The 15300-nt window shown below is 51.5% G+C and overlaps 2 protein-coding genes across 6 annotated transcripts; both read right to left on the reverse strand.

The window, feature by feature from the left end:
• Nucleotides 1-364: 364 nt before the first annotated feature.
• Nucleotides 365-9439, reverse strand: Rassf1 (Ras association domain family member 1). Of its 5 annotated transcripts, none has more exons than XM_005326956.5 (6): nucleotides 9039-9439; nucleotides 7242-7348; nucleotides 2831-2935; nucleotides 2317-2614; nucleotides 2077-2192; nucleotides 365-1316 (listed from the first exon to the last, which is right to left on the reverse strand). In XM_005326956.5, the coding sequence occupies exons 1-6, from the start codon at nucleotides 9280-9282 to the stop codon at nucleotides 1170-1172; spliced, it is 1017 nt and encodes a 338-aa protein (XP_005327013.1). In that variant the 5' UTR covers nucleotides 9283-9439; the 3' UTR covers nucleotides 365-1169. The 5 variants fall into 5 exon arrangements, with proteins under 5 accessions (XP_005327013.1, XP_040125684.1, XP_005327016.1 ...); XM_040269750.2 differs by having other exon boundaries at nucleotides 7242-7360; XM_040269751.2 differs by lacking the exon at nucleotides 365-1316 and adding an exon at nucleotides 1436-1903 and having other exon boundaries at nucleotides 7242-7360.
• Nucleotides 9440-9572: 133 nt separating this feature from the next.
• Zmynd10 (zinc finger MYND-type containing 10) lies at nucleotides 9573-14155 on the reverse strand. Its single transcript, XM_005327059.4, has 12 exons — nucleotides 13912-14155; nucleotides 13212-13320; nucleotides 12225-12341; nucleotides 12041-12094; nucleotides 11792-11929; nucleotides 11605-11693; nucleotides 11407-11507; nucleotides 10895-11067; nucleotides 10526-10651; nucleotides 10322-10443; nucleotides 10077-10202; nucleotides 9573-9982 (listed from the first exon to the last, which is right to left on the reverse strand). Exons 1-12 carry the CDS (start codon nucleotides 13998-14000, stop codon nucleotides 9907-9909), a joined length of 1320 nt encoding a protein of 439 aa, XP_005327116.3. The 5' UTR covers nucleotides 14001-14155; the 3' UTR covers nucleotides 9573-9906.
• Nucleotides 14156-15300: the final 1145 nt, after the last annotated feature.

Genomic DNA, 15300 nt, shown 5'->3' on the forward strand with positions numbered 1-15300 from the left:
CCAAATAGGTCCCTGCACCTGTCAGCAGCTCCACCTCCCAGGCCCCTCTGGGTGCTGTCACAGCCCACAGAGTGTACCTGGGCAGGCAGTATGGGAAGCATCCTGGGTACAGGCTGTCACAGAGTGTTATGGGCAAAGCTTTTCTACCTGGAATGATTGGAAGTTGGCCCAGTGGCTGGGGCTGGTCTACCCTTGCCCCTCTGGGAAGTTTCAACTCCACTGCAGTTTAGGTCACCAAATATGTATACATCTTTACATGGTCCATGCTGACCTTGCAAAAGATGCCCTGTGAGCCTGTCCATCAACCTTGGCAGCTGCTGTCATGGCAACCATGGCAGCAGGCCCACAAAAGAGAATACAAAAGCAGGATTCTTAAAATCTTTATTCAGCCAATTCTCTCAGGCCTCAGGCCCTGATGATGACTGTCACCCCCATCCCTTTTCCCACAGGAGGCATTCATTTGAGGCCACAAAACACTACATACATTCACACACTTCATCAAAAATATCTGAGACAGACCCTGGCTTTGCCTGGCAAACAAGGAATGGGGCTGGCAGAGTGCCCACATTCACAGACCCTAGACTGACCCAGGGATATCCTCTTTGGAGGAGGTACTGAGGCACTGTGGCTGTACTGTATACCAGCACTCCCTGACCTCAGAGTGTATGAGGAGTCAGAAGGCACTAGAAGGAAACCTAGACTCTATCTTGATGCCTGCCTTATTCTGAGCACCCACCCATGGCTCTGATAGGGTTATCCAGAAACTCTATTCAAGACCCAAAACACAACCTTCCCCAAGGTTGAGGGTCCTCAACCCTGCAAACTGATCCTGTTCTGTTTGTAGGGTCTCCAAGATTATCACATCTGAGACATGAATTAAAGAGATTCTTTCTGCTCCACCCTTGCTGCAAGCCTGGAGCAGCTCCCCAGGGAAGTCCTGGCTCACCATGACCCAGTACACGAAAGGCAAAGAGATGCAAAGACATACTCTGCTTCACCCACTGGTGGATGCAGGGGGCCAGCTTCTTCGCTGTTCTCTGGGCTCATTCCCCCAATGGGGGAGGGCTTCCACGCACACTCATTCCTCAGGCCCCATGGGCCCTATCACACTCACACGGCACGCTCTTGGCACTGCCTACTCTCCTCCTGCCACCCAGAGGTAGGAGAGGTCACCCCAGGGGGCAGGCATGCAGGGCCTCTTGGATCTTCTGGCGGCAATGGGAGTACTTCTGCAGGATCTGGCGGAGGTGTTCTTCTTCCTCTCGCTGCAGGATGCGTAGGAAGTTGTGTAGTTCAGGCATGCTGAAAGCATCCCACTGCAAGGGAGCAGAGGGGAGGTATATAGGCTGCAGTATATATGGCCAAACTGGAAGACCATCCCCAGAGAAGACCAACATATCATGGTCACATAAGCCAGGATTGGGTTTTTCTAATATTTGGCTCATGCCTCAATAGTCTATGCTGGATTCCTGACAGCAATCTGTATAGAAGATGGATCCTACAAAATAGTCACCTCACTGAGAGGCAACCAAATAGAATGTTCCCCAGTTTCCTGTGGACAGGTTGTACTCACACTCTGAGTCTAATACTACTCCATAGACCCAATACCTTGTAGTCAGACAGCTTCTAAAAAGTCATTTTTTTTCTTTTATTTTTTAATTAATAGGTCTAGGAATCAAATGCAGAGCCTAATGCATGCTAAGCAAATGCTCTTCACTGGGCTATAAATCCAGTGCTGGAGATAGAATCCTGGGCCTTGTGCATGCTAAGAATACGTTGTATCATTAAGCTATACCCTCAACCATTATTAATGCTTGAAGGAGAGCATCCATGCTGTCCTAGGCCCATATATGTAGTTCTGATCTGGTCTGGGCTCACCATACTGTCAGATGGACTCCTGAACCTGCAGAGGAGAAAACAAAGCACCAAGAAAATTCTTCCTGGTTTCTTGGGATAGGCCTAGGCCTTGTAGAGCTTTTTTTCCCAGCCTGATTCTTCCTCTAAGCCTTATTGTAGCTCTAGCCCATCAGTCTTGTCCAGTGACAACCAAGAAAATAAGGAAGACTGTGTACTCACATTCACCTCCCCAGAGTCATTCTCCTTTAGGATGAAGCTCAGGGTCTTCTCACTAGGTCCTGCAAGGAGTCGTAGACGCAGGGGTTGCTCATCATCTGACAGTTTCCGCAAGTACACTTAAAGCGAGGCAAGGGGAAAGGGATATATGATTATAGACAGGCCTAGCAGCCTTAGCACCTGCATGCAATGGATGTATGCATACATACCTTCACAAAGGGTAGGACAGGGTAGGAAGCCTACCTTGGCCATGACGCTCAGCTCGTTCAAAGAGTGCAAACTTGCGAGGATCATCCACCACCAAGAACTTGCGCAGCAGGGCTTCAATAACCTCGTGTGCCCGTGTGCGTGACAGCACATGCAGGTGTTTGACAGCATCCTTGGGTAGGTAAAAGGAAGTCCGTCGCCTCACAGCTGTACCCCGCCCTGGGCCCTTCCGGGCATCCTGTAAGGAGGTCGGTTTCTTGTTGGAGGGCACTGAGACAGGGCGGACCAGCTTCAGCTGAACCTTGATGAAGCCTGTGTAGGAGCCATCCTTGTTCTGAAAAGAAAGAAAAACCAACCATGATAATAAGTTCCAAGTAAGACAGAACAGTCTAAGGTTCTGTCTGTGCACTTGGGGCTAGGCTGGGTATGCATAAATTGTTGCTTGGGCCCACCCAAGAATACCTTGTCTAAGATTCTTTGGGCATCAGGCACATAGCTGGGTAATTGCCCTTGTCCAGACTCCCTTCCTCTGTCTGAGTAGTCAACTCACCAGGCTCATGAAGAGGTTGCTGTTGATCTGCCCATTGTACTCCTTGATCTTCTGCTCAATCTCAGCCTGAGAAAGATTAGGTATCTTCCATTCCACAGGATCATCCTAAAAGAAGGCCAGCATGGAAACAGGCCCTTGAGGAACTCAGGGCTTCTATGAAAAATGGCCTCTGCAGCAGCTCTTAAAAACTAACTGCTTCCAGGTGCAGTGGCACATGCCTGTAATGCCAGCAACTTGGGAGGCTGAGGCAGGAGGATCATAAGTTCAAATTTAGCAACTCATCAAGACTCTGTCTCTAAATAAAATACAAAAACAAACCTGACTACCTTTGGCCCAGTCACTAAACCCATGTACTCTGAACCCATTTGGTTCTGCATGTTATGGGTGTAGATGGCAAAAGTAGAATCATTTGGCTTTTCTTCACTGCCTGCCTAGGGTAATTTCAGCACTGTATATGGCCCTAAGAAGATCAAAGAGTCAGGGTCAACTGAAGGTATATGGCCAGGTATATGGTGAGACTCTGTGAAGGGACTCTAATTTAAAGTAAAACTACACTCTGGGGCTTAAGGTGTAGCTCTGTAACAGAGTTCTTGCCTAGCATAGGCAAGGCCCTGGGTTTGATCCCCAGAACCTCCTCACAAAAAAATAAAATATAGCAAACCCTTGTTCCAACTGCACAGCCCAACTCTAGGGTCTTGGCACCCTAGAGTTGGCTTGGAGTCAGGGTTTGTCCTAGAGAAAGTAGCCCATTTTTTCACTCTGTCCTAGCATGAGGCCACAACCCATTGCAAAGTAAGAGGTGTGGGACTGATGCACATCCTACTCTAGTCCACCAGTGGACAGGAGGGGAAGAGTGATGTCTACAATGTCAACACTCCTTGGTGAGATTCTTGGGACTACCCCTCCATGTCTCAGACATAGTGAGGAAATCACTGTGACAGGTCATTTAGCATTGATCCAAGGTACACAAAAGGCAGCTTCAGGCTGGGCTACTGGAGCTGAACAGGTAACTTCCTGGTAGAGCCTGTTCTACAACTGTCAAGCAGGTGGGCTTCTGTACTGTCCTCTGCTGTCTGGAAATTTAGTTAAAAAATTTTACCTCCACCACTTAGTTCTCTTTTCCCCTGGGAAATGGATTCTTGTCAGAAGGGTGGAGGATGGGCCAGGGCAGCCAGGGCTCTGAAATGACTTTCTACCAAACTCATTTGGCCCCACTGCATCAGCCTTATTTCCTGTTGATGTCAGATAGGCCTTAATTGGAATGGGAGTATCACAACTATAACTGAGATCACCACTGACCAATGTCTTGTCTCAAAGGACTTCTTACTAGGTCTTCCATAGAATTAAGCCCAGGACAATCAGAGTTCTCCCTGACTGCTGAGTCCAGGACAACAAGGGTTCTCCCGACTGCTGCCTTGGAGCCTTCTAACTTGCTTAAACCACTGATTGGGATGAATGGGGAAGCAGATGAGGGAGTATGGTGGGAGTCCATGACTGCATAGTGGTATGCTCTTTACCCAGAACCTGCTGCCAGTCAGCATCCTGAGGACTGAGGACTAAGGCTTCACAGGAAAAGGGTTTTGGGTTGGAAGCCAAAGCCCATTTTCCTTCCAAATTTCCAAAGGTCTTTTGGATGGGGGAGAGCACTGAGGAATAAAAACTCTAGGAGAAATGATGCTGGAAAGAGTGGGCAACCCTGTCAGGCTAGTAAGAACTAACAATGTGGCCCTGGAAAATGAGGAACCTGGCAGATAAAATGAGGGCTGGAGGCTGGGAAAGTGGTGGATATGGTTGTTCAGGCTCAAAGTTGGGATAGAAAAGAGTGCTTCAACAGGAAGGAGTAATGGTTATGGTATGAAAGTGGTACTGGGAGCAGGGGGAACACTGAGCAGACTCAAGTGCTGAGGCAAGAACAGTGGTCTCTTTATAGAAAAGAAAGGGCACAGGATGGTGTTAATTAATTCCCCTTCTTTGTGACAGTTCTGGGCTCCAGCCTGGATATGAGAAAATTTACTCCTCCTCCTTCCCTTCCTGGATTATGCTGGAGCCCTGGACTAAGACATTGACCTCAGTCCCAGTCCCTTTCCTTCTCCCCCAGTATCTTCATTGATAAAGCAAAAGACTTGGACTAGATGCACTGTACTATTCTAGAATAAGAAGTTTCTTTGTTTCTTTTTCTGTTTCCAAAGCTTTCTGGTAGAAGAGGACTCCCAATAGTGTCCCAGAGGGATGTGCAGCAGGATCACAGAGTTTTTCTTCTTGCACTATAGAAACCCACCCTCTATTCTATCACTATTCCTAGTGACTGATGATTTTATTTTACATAGTCCTTGAGACTTCTCAGTCTCCTTTTCTTCTTCCTTTTTTTTTTTTTTGGTGGTGGTGGGTATTGAAGCTTGAACCCAGGGGCACCTTACCACTGAGCTGCATCCCCAGCCCTTTTATATTTTCTTTTGAGATAGGGCGTTGCTAAGTTTCGTAGGGCCTTGCTAAGTTGCTGAGGATGGCCTGGAACTTGTGATCCTCCTGCTTCAGCTTCCCAAGTTGCTGGGATTACAGGTGTGCCCCCCACCCTTTTGCTTCTCCTTTTCAATTGACTAGCCTCTTGTGTTTTTTAACCCATCTTTCCATATTGGAAGGTAGCTTAGGCAGAGGGACATGGAGACAATCTTAGGGGTCCACACTCAAATCTTTTACTCAAGCTCTGGGCTGAGATTTGAAGTACTAAGCACCACTCTTTCTGAAAGGAATTTAGTGAAATTTCATCAAAAGCATTATCCATAACTCCATTTTCTTGGTTCAAATAAGGAATTCTGAGCCATTGCTGCCAGGTACTACATGGTGCCCATCTCTCTTTGCTGATGCCCTGGCCTGCATGCTCTTCTGAGGTCTTCTGGCCCAGGTACAGTTATGTGAAGTTGGTGGTTACACCCATGACAGCCCACAGAAGTCTCTGATAATGAAGACACCTGGGACTCTGAAAGTCCCAGCTGCCCCTGCACACACTTTACAATCTTCAATTAGGAATCCAATCTCTTTTCACCCCTTTCGGGGCACTTTACAATCTAGCCTTCCTTCCCTCTTGTGGATAAAGTGCTCCTGAATCCTTATAGTTCAAAACAAGGCTTCCGGTCCCCCCAAATCCCCTTTCCAAAGATTCACCCTCTAGAATGGACTGGAATCCTCTAAAGTCCAGCAGCTGGTGACAGACCAGGGCCAGTAATGGCTGGGGACTCAGCTTACTCCATCCAATAGTGTATGTACAGGGGCCGAACTCCTTTGGCCTCTCCCTTCCTAAACTTCTCCTTTCCCGAAGAGTACTCCTCCTCCACTTCCTCCTTCAGTTCCTCTAGGGAGGCAGTGGGAGTGCCCAAACATGAAACCAAGAGGTCTGTGCGGGCTGCGAAGTTGGCTTTAGTCATAGATGAATAACGCCCGTCTCTGGTCTACCCCAAGCTACAGAGCTGCTTCCCCTGGTTCAACTGGTCTGTGATAGAGCAAGAAGGCCGAGGCACCCAGTACCGACGCTTTGGAACCGGGGTTTTACACTGGGCTGAAAAATCGGACGCACGGTTCCGCGGGCCAGCCCCAGCCCAGACTCGCATAGAGCCACGCGAACAGGAGGGTGGGGCTGCCCACCAACTCTCCACGCGGCAACTTACCGGGCAGGGGCGGGATTCCAGCGACCGCCCCTTGCCCGACGCCGGCAACCCCTGTCTCCCACCTGGTCCCGGCGCGGCCTGCGGACCAGAGAGGTGCGCGCCGTGAAGTACTGCTCGAGCTCCGAGTCCGAGTCCTCCTGGCTGCAGTAGCCACTGCTTGTCGTGCTGCTCCAGGTCATCTCGAAAGAAGGCGTTTCTGCCTCACTCATCGCCGCGCCCGCTTGGTCCCCTAGTTCTACGAGTCGGTAGCCTCCAACCACCGCCCCGGCGCGTGTGCGTTCGTATCAGTGTGCGCTTGCGCTGGGGCCAGCGCAACACCGCAACCGTTAAGACTGAAACGTAGACAGCCAGGATCTAGTTCTTGTCTCATTGGGGGAGGAACTCTGGGGGGCGGGGACAGACGAGCTGAGCCTCCAGGAATGACCTCATTGCCCAAGCAGCTTAACCCACCTCCAGGCCCCACCTCCCAGGGGGAATGTGTTGCAGCGTGTGCGCATGTGCAGGGACGCCGCCTCAGGACTGGACGTAGTTGTGGAAGTGCGCATGCGCCTGGTTCGGAACTGCCTCAGTGGCATCCTTGGGCAGTCCGCCAAACCTACGCGCCAAATTAGAGTTGTGCTGCCGGAAAACCGGCTATTAGAACTATTACTGAGCCCAGTGCCTGTGCTGTCCGCGAACGTCTGCGCTGTGGCCTGCCAGTCCGCGCGTCTCCCCTACCCGTACCCTGGGAGACTGGGGCCTTCTCTCACCACGTTAGTGTCACGTTCTAGCGCGGGGTCCCAGCCCAGGTCCCGGGGTCCGCAGCAGTCCAAGCAGACGAGAGCGCGGCAGCGGTAATGGCAGGTGAACTTGCAGTCTGCAAAGAGGGCTGGCGTGAGGTGGAGGAGCTCCAGCTCCTGAAAATGTCCTGGAAACTGAAGGGGAATCCCCAGGATAATAGCCATTGCCCACCGTTGCCCACCGGACTCGGCATGACCAGACTTATCTCATGCCCAGTTACTGCCCTCTATTATGCAGATCTAGTGTTGGTCCCCGGGCGTGTCTGGAAACTGACTGGAAGGCCTCAGGTGGTTAGGGATTTAAGCCTGCTCAACAGTTTTCAGTCTCTAACGCCTAGCACAGAACTTCCTTGGTCCATTTACTTGAAGGAGAAAACAAAATCTTTTAACCTACGATCTTCTCTGATTATCATTTGCCCCCTCAGACCAAAATACTGGTTTACATTCACGTAAATGTTCATCCTCACTCTTCTATCCACTCTAGTCAGGCTTGCTTGCCCAAGCTTGCTTGCTCCAGGAAATTGCTCTGAGCACGGTCCTCAGCGGTCCATTCTCCATTCTATACTCCTCAGCATCATTTAATACTAGTTCCCCTTTACTTCCAGAGACCACATTCCAGGTTTTCCTCCTGCTTCTCTGCAGCTCCTGCTCACCTTCTTTGCTGGTCTGTCTCTCCTTCCAGATCTAATGGGATGTCCAGGGCTTAGTTTAATCACTCCCCTCCTCTATCTACACTCGCCTGATTGATTCGTCCTTTGCCCCTACCTCTTGCTGGAGACCCAAACTGTCCTGTTTCTCATTTTCATGGCCACTTTATTTTACTGGGAGAACACTGCAAGGTCCCAGCCCTTATTCCTTTTTTGTAGCCTGTCTGTGCTTTTCCACCTGAGTTTGTGACATATTCCTGTACTGGATGAGAAGGTCTGCATATATACACAGGTCTAGGGCATCATTCCTAAGTTCCTGTGTGGGTCAGTGTACCAAATCTCAGTTTAGGGTGCACATTAGAATAACACCACACCCACCCCATCCCAGCGCTCCTAAGGAGAGTTTTTAAAAAAATTATGGATACCTAGGGCCCACTTCCAACAACCGACTCAAAGGTCTGAGATAGGATTCAGGCATAAGGAGACAAGAGGGCTGTAAAAGTGCTCCCCCTGATTCTAGCTGTTCTGAACAGCTAGAACTTCTACTTGCTGGTGATTCCCAGGAGGGCAGAAGGACCATGTTTTAGTTCCATGTTTTAGTACCTAGTTCATTGTTAACAAGATAGTTACTTGCTAAATACTGATTCACTGGGACCAAGATAGGTGTTTGTTAAATACTCAACAAAATTCCTGTTTTCAGGGTTCCACCCAAGGTTCTAACTTTTTCTAGGCCCCTTTCCATAGGTGGGTAACTTCCCTTCACCTCAGGAATTCTAGAGAGAGAATGAGTGAGTGAATTATTGTGAAGAGGCAGACCTGGGAATATGGGATAAGAGAACCACAACAGCTTTCTTAGGGGTCAAGACACTTAAAAGAACTACTTAAAATCAGCACCTTATTATTTAATGTACTGCCTCTGCCCAACTGTGCCCCAGCCATGGATGGAGTGCGACTAGGGATAAACCATCTTCCTGCACTCTTTTCTACGATGGGGCAAGGTAAGGTACCTGGTCCCGGGGTGGTCCCTACAGACTCCCTTCACCATGACTTGACCCGCAGCTATGGCACTGCCCCTTGGCCACCCGTTTGGCTCTCGCTGGCGTGCGGAGCCGCTACTCACACGCGCACTGGAGGCCCTTGCGCACGACGCCCCAGATGAAGTCGCCGCAGAGGTCGCACCACGTGTGCGTGGCGGGCCCTGCGGGCTGGAAGCGGTGGCCACGGCCCAGGACCTGTGCTGGGTTGCGCGTAGTGCCGGGCGAGATGCGCAGCGCATTGGCACGCTCCAGGCGGGTGCGGCCTGGGCTGATGCGCCCAGAGGATGCGAGCTCTTGCAGCTCAATGAGCTCTGGCTTCGCCGACATGGCCCAGTCGGACCCAGGTTTCAGCCGGCTCTGGGCGCTAGCTAGAGCGGGGCGGGAGGGGCCGCAGGGCGGGCCTCGACTTTGGCACCGCCCCCAGGATCCAGGCAGGGCAGAGGGAAAGAGCGGGGAGAGCGGCCAAATAGAAACCTGTTAGAGCTGACAGTGTTGGCCTGCAGGCGGAGCTGGATGGAGGGACTTTCTCGAAGAACCCTTTCCCTCCCTTTCCTTTTATCCTCCATTTCCGCACGCCCAGACGACGACGACCGAAAAGTGCCACACGGAGACAGGAATGTTTCTGGGGGTTAACTTTACTGTGCTAGAGGAAGAGGGTCCCCACATCCGGCCCTCTCCCACAGCCCCACCCCCACCCCACCCAGGCCGCCTGCCCCAGTTTTCTGAGACTGCATCCTCCCCTCGCCCTCCGCCTATCTGCTGGGTGGGGCAGGAAGTGGGGAGCCTTCATCTGTGGGATGTGGGGGTAGCTCAGCAGCTCTACTTGACTGGCTGTGCTCACCACCAGGGAGATTGGGGTCCAGTAGAGGGGTAGAGGCCAGACAGAGATCCTGAGGTTCAGGGGTGCATTCGGGTTGGGTTGTATTGGACGGCCCTCAGCGGCTGCAGCCCTCACTTAGCTTTGCCACCCTGGGCTGCCAGGACACAAGCCTTCCCATGCTTCTCCCAGTGCTTGACTTGGCACTCCCTGCAGGCAGGTGGGCCAGGTGAGGATGGCAGTGCTGGGGTGAGGATCTGGGAGTGGGGTTTAGGGGATTAAGGTCATCCTAGGATACCCTCACCTGCAGCAATACCACTCATTCTGGCATCTCGAGCAGCGCTTGGAGGCCTCTGCATTGCAGTAGGCGCAGCGGGGCCTCTCTGGAGCCACTGCTTCTAGCACATCCAGCCTGTAGGTCTCAGCCCACCTAGTGGAGCAGTCAAGCAGCCCTCACTGGGTTTGACAGGTTGGAACACAGAAACACCCTTGCCCAGTCCTTGCCTCCTGATTTCCATCCACCCCCTTTGCCAGCTCAGATGTACTTACCTTCGAGCCTGTAGCCTAAGGTCCTGCTCAGAGGGGTTGAACACATGCCGAAGCTGATGCTTGGCAATTGCCTGCCATTTGCCTCTATTCTCTTGCTCTAGCCGCTCCCAGATTTCTGGGATCTAGGGGAGAGTAATAGAAGGGACAGGAAGAAGCTGGCAAAGTGGACAGTGGTCCTGAGTGATTAACTTTCCAGATGCCTACCTGTTCCAATACCAGTTCCTTCTTAGGGGCCTGGGTTTCAACCAGGGCCAGGTGGGCCAGAAAACTTTGCAGGTCTGCCAGGTTGGGCAACTGGTCAAGTAGTGTGTCTGTCAGGAAGGCCCGAAGCTGCAAGAATATCCAGGGAAAGCCAGTGTGAAATGGGTGCTGGCCAAAGGAGCAGGGAAAGTGGACTAAGGGTACCTGTGGGGCTAAGGGTACCTGTTCCACCAGGTCACCTGAAGCTCAAATTATGAAAGGTGGACTAGGGTGGAAGAAGATGGGCAAAGGTGACCAGCAGGGATTCAGTAGGGGTGGGATGAAGTGGAGCAAGTGCTGGGCTGTGGGGACTAGTCGAGGGGAGCTCCCCACCTTGAGTAGCTGTCCCTTAGCAAAGCTTGTGAGGCAGTAGCGGGCCCGGGCCTCGGGGCTTAGCAACAGGTTGTACAGGGCGATCCACACTTGCCCATCCAACTTGCTCAGCTTTTGCTGCTCTGGGGGGGTTACTGTCTGCCAATGACCACCCTCGAATCTTTGCAGCTTGCCTAGGGAGAAGACCCAGCACACTGGATGTAGCCATCTTTGATCAAGCCAGCTGTATGTACTGTGGAACTTCCCACAGGCTGGGCAAGGTGGGAGGGCCACAGGACTTGTCTAGGTTGTGGTTTTGCTGGCCCCAGAGCAGGATGAATGCTCGGTAGTGGACTCATGAGCCTTGCCTGCTGCAAAGCCAAGGTCTCATCCCATCTTGGGTGAAGCATTCTGGTAAACTCTGTGGGCTGGGGGTAGGGTAGGGTTTGAACTGCAGGTTTCCCACTTTAATCTGAAGGATGTTCTAGTAGCAATGGGCTGGGGCTTAGGTAGGTGTGGGGGGAAGATCTTACTTCCTTCCCGCCGGCTCCAGGGACTGTGTTCCAGTAGTTCCACCAGGAGACAGGGTAGGTTGTGGGTGCTGAGCATGCGGCTCAGGATGCTCAGTGAAAGGCTAGGGGTGGGGGTGGCAGGCAGGGAGGTGAGCAGAGGCTATAGGCACAGTATTCTGTCCCTCTACTGTAGGCCCCAGACTTGGGAGGACTGCCTACCTGTCTACACAATCTGTGATGTAGCGCAACACTGAGAGAGCCTTCAGTGAGATCTCAAATTCCATTAGTTCTGCCTGCTTCTGCAGCTCCTGCGGGCACACAGTGTTCAAGCTAGACCACCCCCTGCTGCACAGGCCTTGGGAAACCCACATCTAGGCTTTGCCAACCCCAGAAAACCTCAGTCCACCTGCATAGGGGTACCATCCTGGGGCCCTTCTTCCTCATGGGGGCCACCACGGCCAGTTTGGGCCACCAGCAGTGTCAGTTTGCGATGGCAATAATCCACCAGGTCCAAGATGGTGTCTTCTGCTGACTCACATACCTCCTGAGGGAAAGGAGGAGAGGAAACTTTCTGTCTCTGATGTCCTCTCCACATAGACACAATCAAATAAGACCTGCCCAGAGCAGTGGCCCCTGGGCAGGAATAGTGCCTTACCTTGTGGAAGAACACAGTCTCTAGGAGGTTGATAATGGAGGCCTCATGGTGTACCTATCAAAAAAAGGGGAGGACAGGGCCTGGGCTGCAAGATAGGCATAGGGACTACCCAGGCATTCTGTCTTCCCTGGGCCATGGCTCTCTGCTCTAAAGGGATGAGGTGTGCGCCAGGGACCCAACTCACCACCATGTATATGGGGAAAGTGTTCTGGGGCTTGAAGTCCTCCACTTTGCATAGCACAGGGAATACCTTCTGCTTCCACATCTCCACTGCAATTAGCTCTTCCACCAGTGTCGGGATCTTTGAAGCATGGGGAAAGGACAGGAATGAGGTGAACCTTCTTTGCCTAGCAACCCTCCCATCCCTGGCTCTGTTAGCTCATCTTTCAAACTTCCCCAGGTCTCTAGACTCTCCCAGGCCCTACAAGTACCCTTCCTGACTTTTCTCCTGCATCTTAGACCTTTAATTCCAGATGTTCCAACATCTATGGGGACACTCCCCTGCTACCTGTGACTAGCCCTTGCTCTGTCCCAACTGCCTTGCCTCTCTGCACCTGCACTCTTATCCCCTCCTCCCTATCTCTTTTAGGCTAGCCCTCCTGCTCATGCCCTCCCTTCTTGTCCTTGTCCTCTGACCCTCCAAGGCTCTTGTATGCCTAAGTCTCATTCTTACTCAAGGCCCTTTACAGTGCCCTATTTCTGCCCCATCCCCTAATAGTGTGCTCTGCCTTTTTCTTGTGGAGAAATCTTTTGTCAAGTGATATCTCAGGTCATCTCCCTTTTTTCTAACTCCCCAACCCTCATGTTGGAAAGGCTGTTTCCTTTCAAGTCAAGGCACCACTCCCACTTCAGGGGGAGTCCTCCTCTGGAGTCCTCCTCTGGTCTTATTGCAGTTCAGGGTGACTTTAACACTTGGGTCTCCCCCCTACAGCCTAAGCTGTTCTAGTGTCCATGACTTTCCCCCTAATCAATCCATGTCCTAACACAGGTCTGGCATGCCTGGGTCTTGTCTAATTGGGGGACAAAAGGAAATGCAACACATTCCTCTTTCCCCTTCAGGGAGAACAGTTATACCAGGCCAGAGGGAAGAGCAGGCATCCATGTGTTCCCGAGGGGTGTAGTGGGTATTGTGGGAGGGAAGGCAGGAATACTGTCTGTGACCTTGGGGTACCTTCCCATGGGTGACTAGCAGCTCCTGGATGGGCTCGCCTTGGCTGACAGTAGCATCAAGGATGGCTTGCATGTTCAGCTTCTCCAGGTTCTCATGCTGCTGGTTCCACCTGTTACAGAGGGTATGTATGTGTATCTGGGCACACATGTGTACATCAATTTGGGCACACATGTGTGCATCAGAAGTGAGGCTAGATCCTATTGAAGCCAAATCTGATCCTGAGGATCCAGAAGGGGCTTAGGAGCCATATACTCCTATCTTTTTTTTTTTTTTTTTAAATATAGGAGTATAGGAGAGAGAGAGAGAGAGAGAGAGAGAGAGAGAGACAGAGAGAGAGAGAGAGAGAGAGAGAGAGAGAGAGAACTTTTTTTTTTAAATATAGGAGTATAGGAGAGAGAGAGAGAAAGAGAGAACTTTAATATTTATTCTTTAAATCACTTTAATATTCATTCTTTAATCATCAGCAGACACAACATCTTTGTTTTATATGTGGTGCTGAGGATCGAACCCGGGCCACACGCATGCCAGGCGAGCGCGCTACCGCTTGAGCCACATCCCCAGCCCCCATATACTCCTATCTTGAAGAGCTTTGCCTCTCCACCTGGGGGCCCCCTCACATTGAGCAACCCCTTCCCCAATGTCAGTCCCAAGCTCCCCCCATTCAAGGACCTGGTAACTCTGTCTGACCCAGTTGCCTCACCCTTCAGAGCCCATCTCGCGCAGGGGGAAACTGCGCAGACCCCGCACCAGTATGTCAGCTTCCCCGGGCAGCAGCAATTCCAGGTCCATGTTGGGGCCAGAGTCTGGCTGACTTCGGGTAGCAGTTGGGGCGGAGGAGATGATACACTTTAGGAGGACAGACTTCAGCAGGTCTGGACTCTGAGACCGGACAGTTGCCTGTTGGTTGGAGCGCGTGCGTCCTCGCCGCCATGGAAACAGCTTGGCGTCTGCGCAGTGAATCCTGGGTCCACCTATGCCGGTGACTCCTGGAGTCTGGAACCACCCTCGCCCCCGCTTGCCACGCCTACTCCGCTGCCAATAGTAACCCTACTGCGACTGTCATAAAGTTTTCTTCCTCACAACCAGGTGCGCCCGCGAAGTCTCTCCTGAACTCCACCAACTCTTTCCCTAATTGTCAAGTCAACCAGTGACCCCACCAGCTCCTCCTGCAGCTGGACTGTCTTGATCCTCTCGGATGTTCCTCTTCATGGCTTCCTCCTTATTTCTTGTACCCAGCATCACCAGTTGGATCTACTCCCTAAGTATTGCCCAGGACCCACAACGTCGTTCCATTCTACTTCAGACTGCTATTACTTTAATGGGGGTAGCTGCATCAGCCTTTTCACTAGATCTACTTCCACTCTGGACCCTTCCCAGCAGCCAGGATTCTTAAAGATGTACATCAGATATTACTCCTTTGCAGGAGGGTGGTTCTGCGATTATCTCTGGCCCTCAAAATACTGGATTAGGGACTGGCTTGTAGCTCAGTGGTAGTGTGCTTGCCTAGCACGTGTGAGGCACTGGGTTCAATCCTCAGCACCACATAAATATAAATAAAGGTATTGTGTTCATGTACCATTAAAAGTGTATATATTTAAAAAATACTGCCGGTGTATTCCAGGGGCTCAGAGACTGAGGCAGGAGGATCACAAGTTCAAAGCCAGCCTCAGCAAAAGTGAGGGGCTAAAAGCAACTCAGTAAGACCTTGTCTCTAAATAATATACAAAATAGGGCTGGGGATGTGGCTCAGTGGCCGACAGCCCGAGTTCAATCCTCGGTAACCACCCCCGCCGCCCCCCACAAAAAAATACTGGGTCAGATGTGGCTTCCCAGAGTTTTGCAGTTTCTACTTCTTGCCTTTCTCCTACCTCAGGATTTAGACGTGGGGTGGGGGGCGGAGAGCTGTGAGGATACTGGGGATTGAACCCAGGCCTAGCACATGAAAGTTCTACCACTGAGCTGCATTCCCCATCCCTTTCTATTTTAGAGACAGGATCTTGCTAAATTGTCCAGGCTGGCCTCAAACTCGCAATCCTCCTGCCTTGGCCTCTTGAGTAGCTGGGAGTAGAGGCATGTGTCATCATGCCTG

The sequence above is a fragment of the Ictidomys tridecemlineatus genome, chromosome 3, assembly GCF_052094955.1.
Source record: "Ictidomys tridecemlineatus isolate mIctTri1 chromosome 3, mIctTri1.hap1, whole genome shotgun sequence".
NCBI classification, from domain to species: domain Eukaryota; kingdom Metazoa; phylum Chordata; class Mammalia; order Rodentia; family Sciuridae; genus Ictidomys; species Ictidomys tridecemlineatus.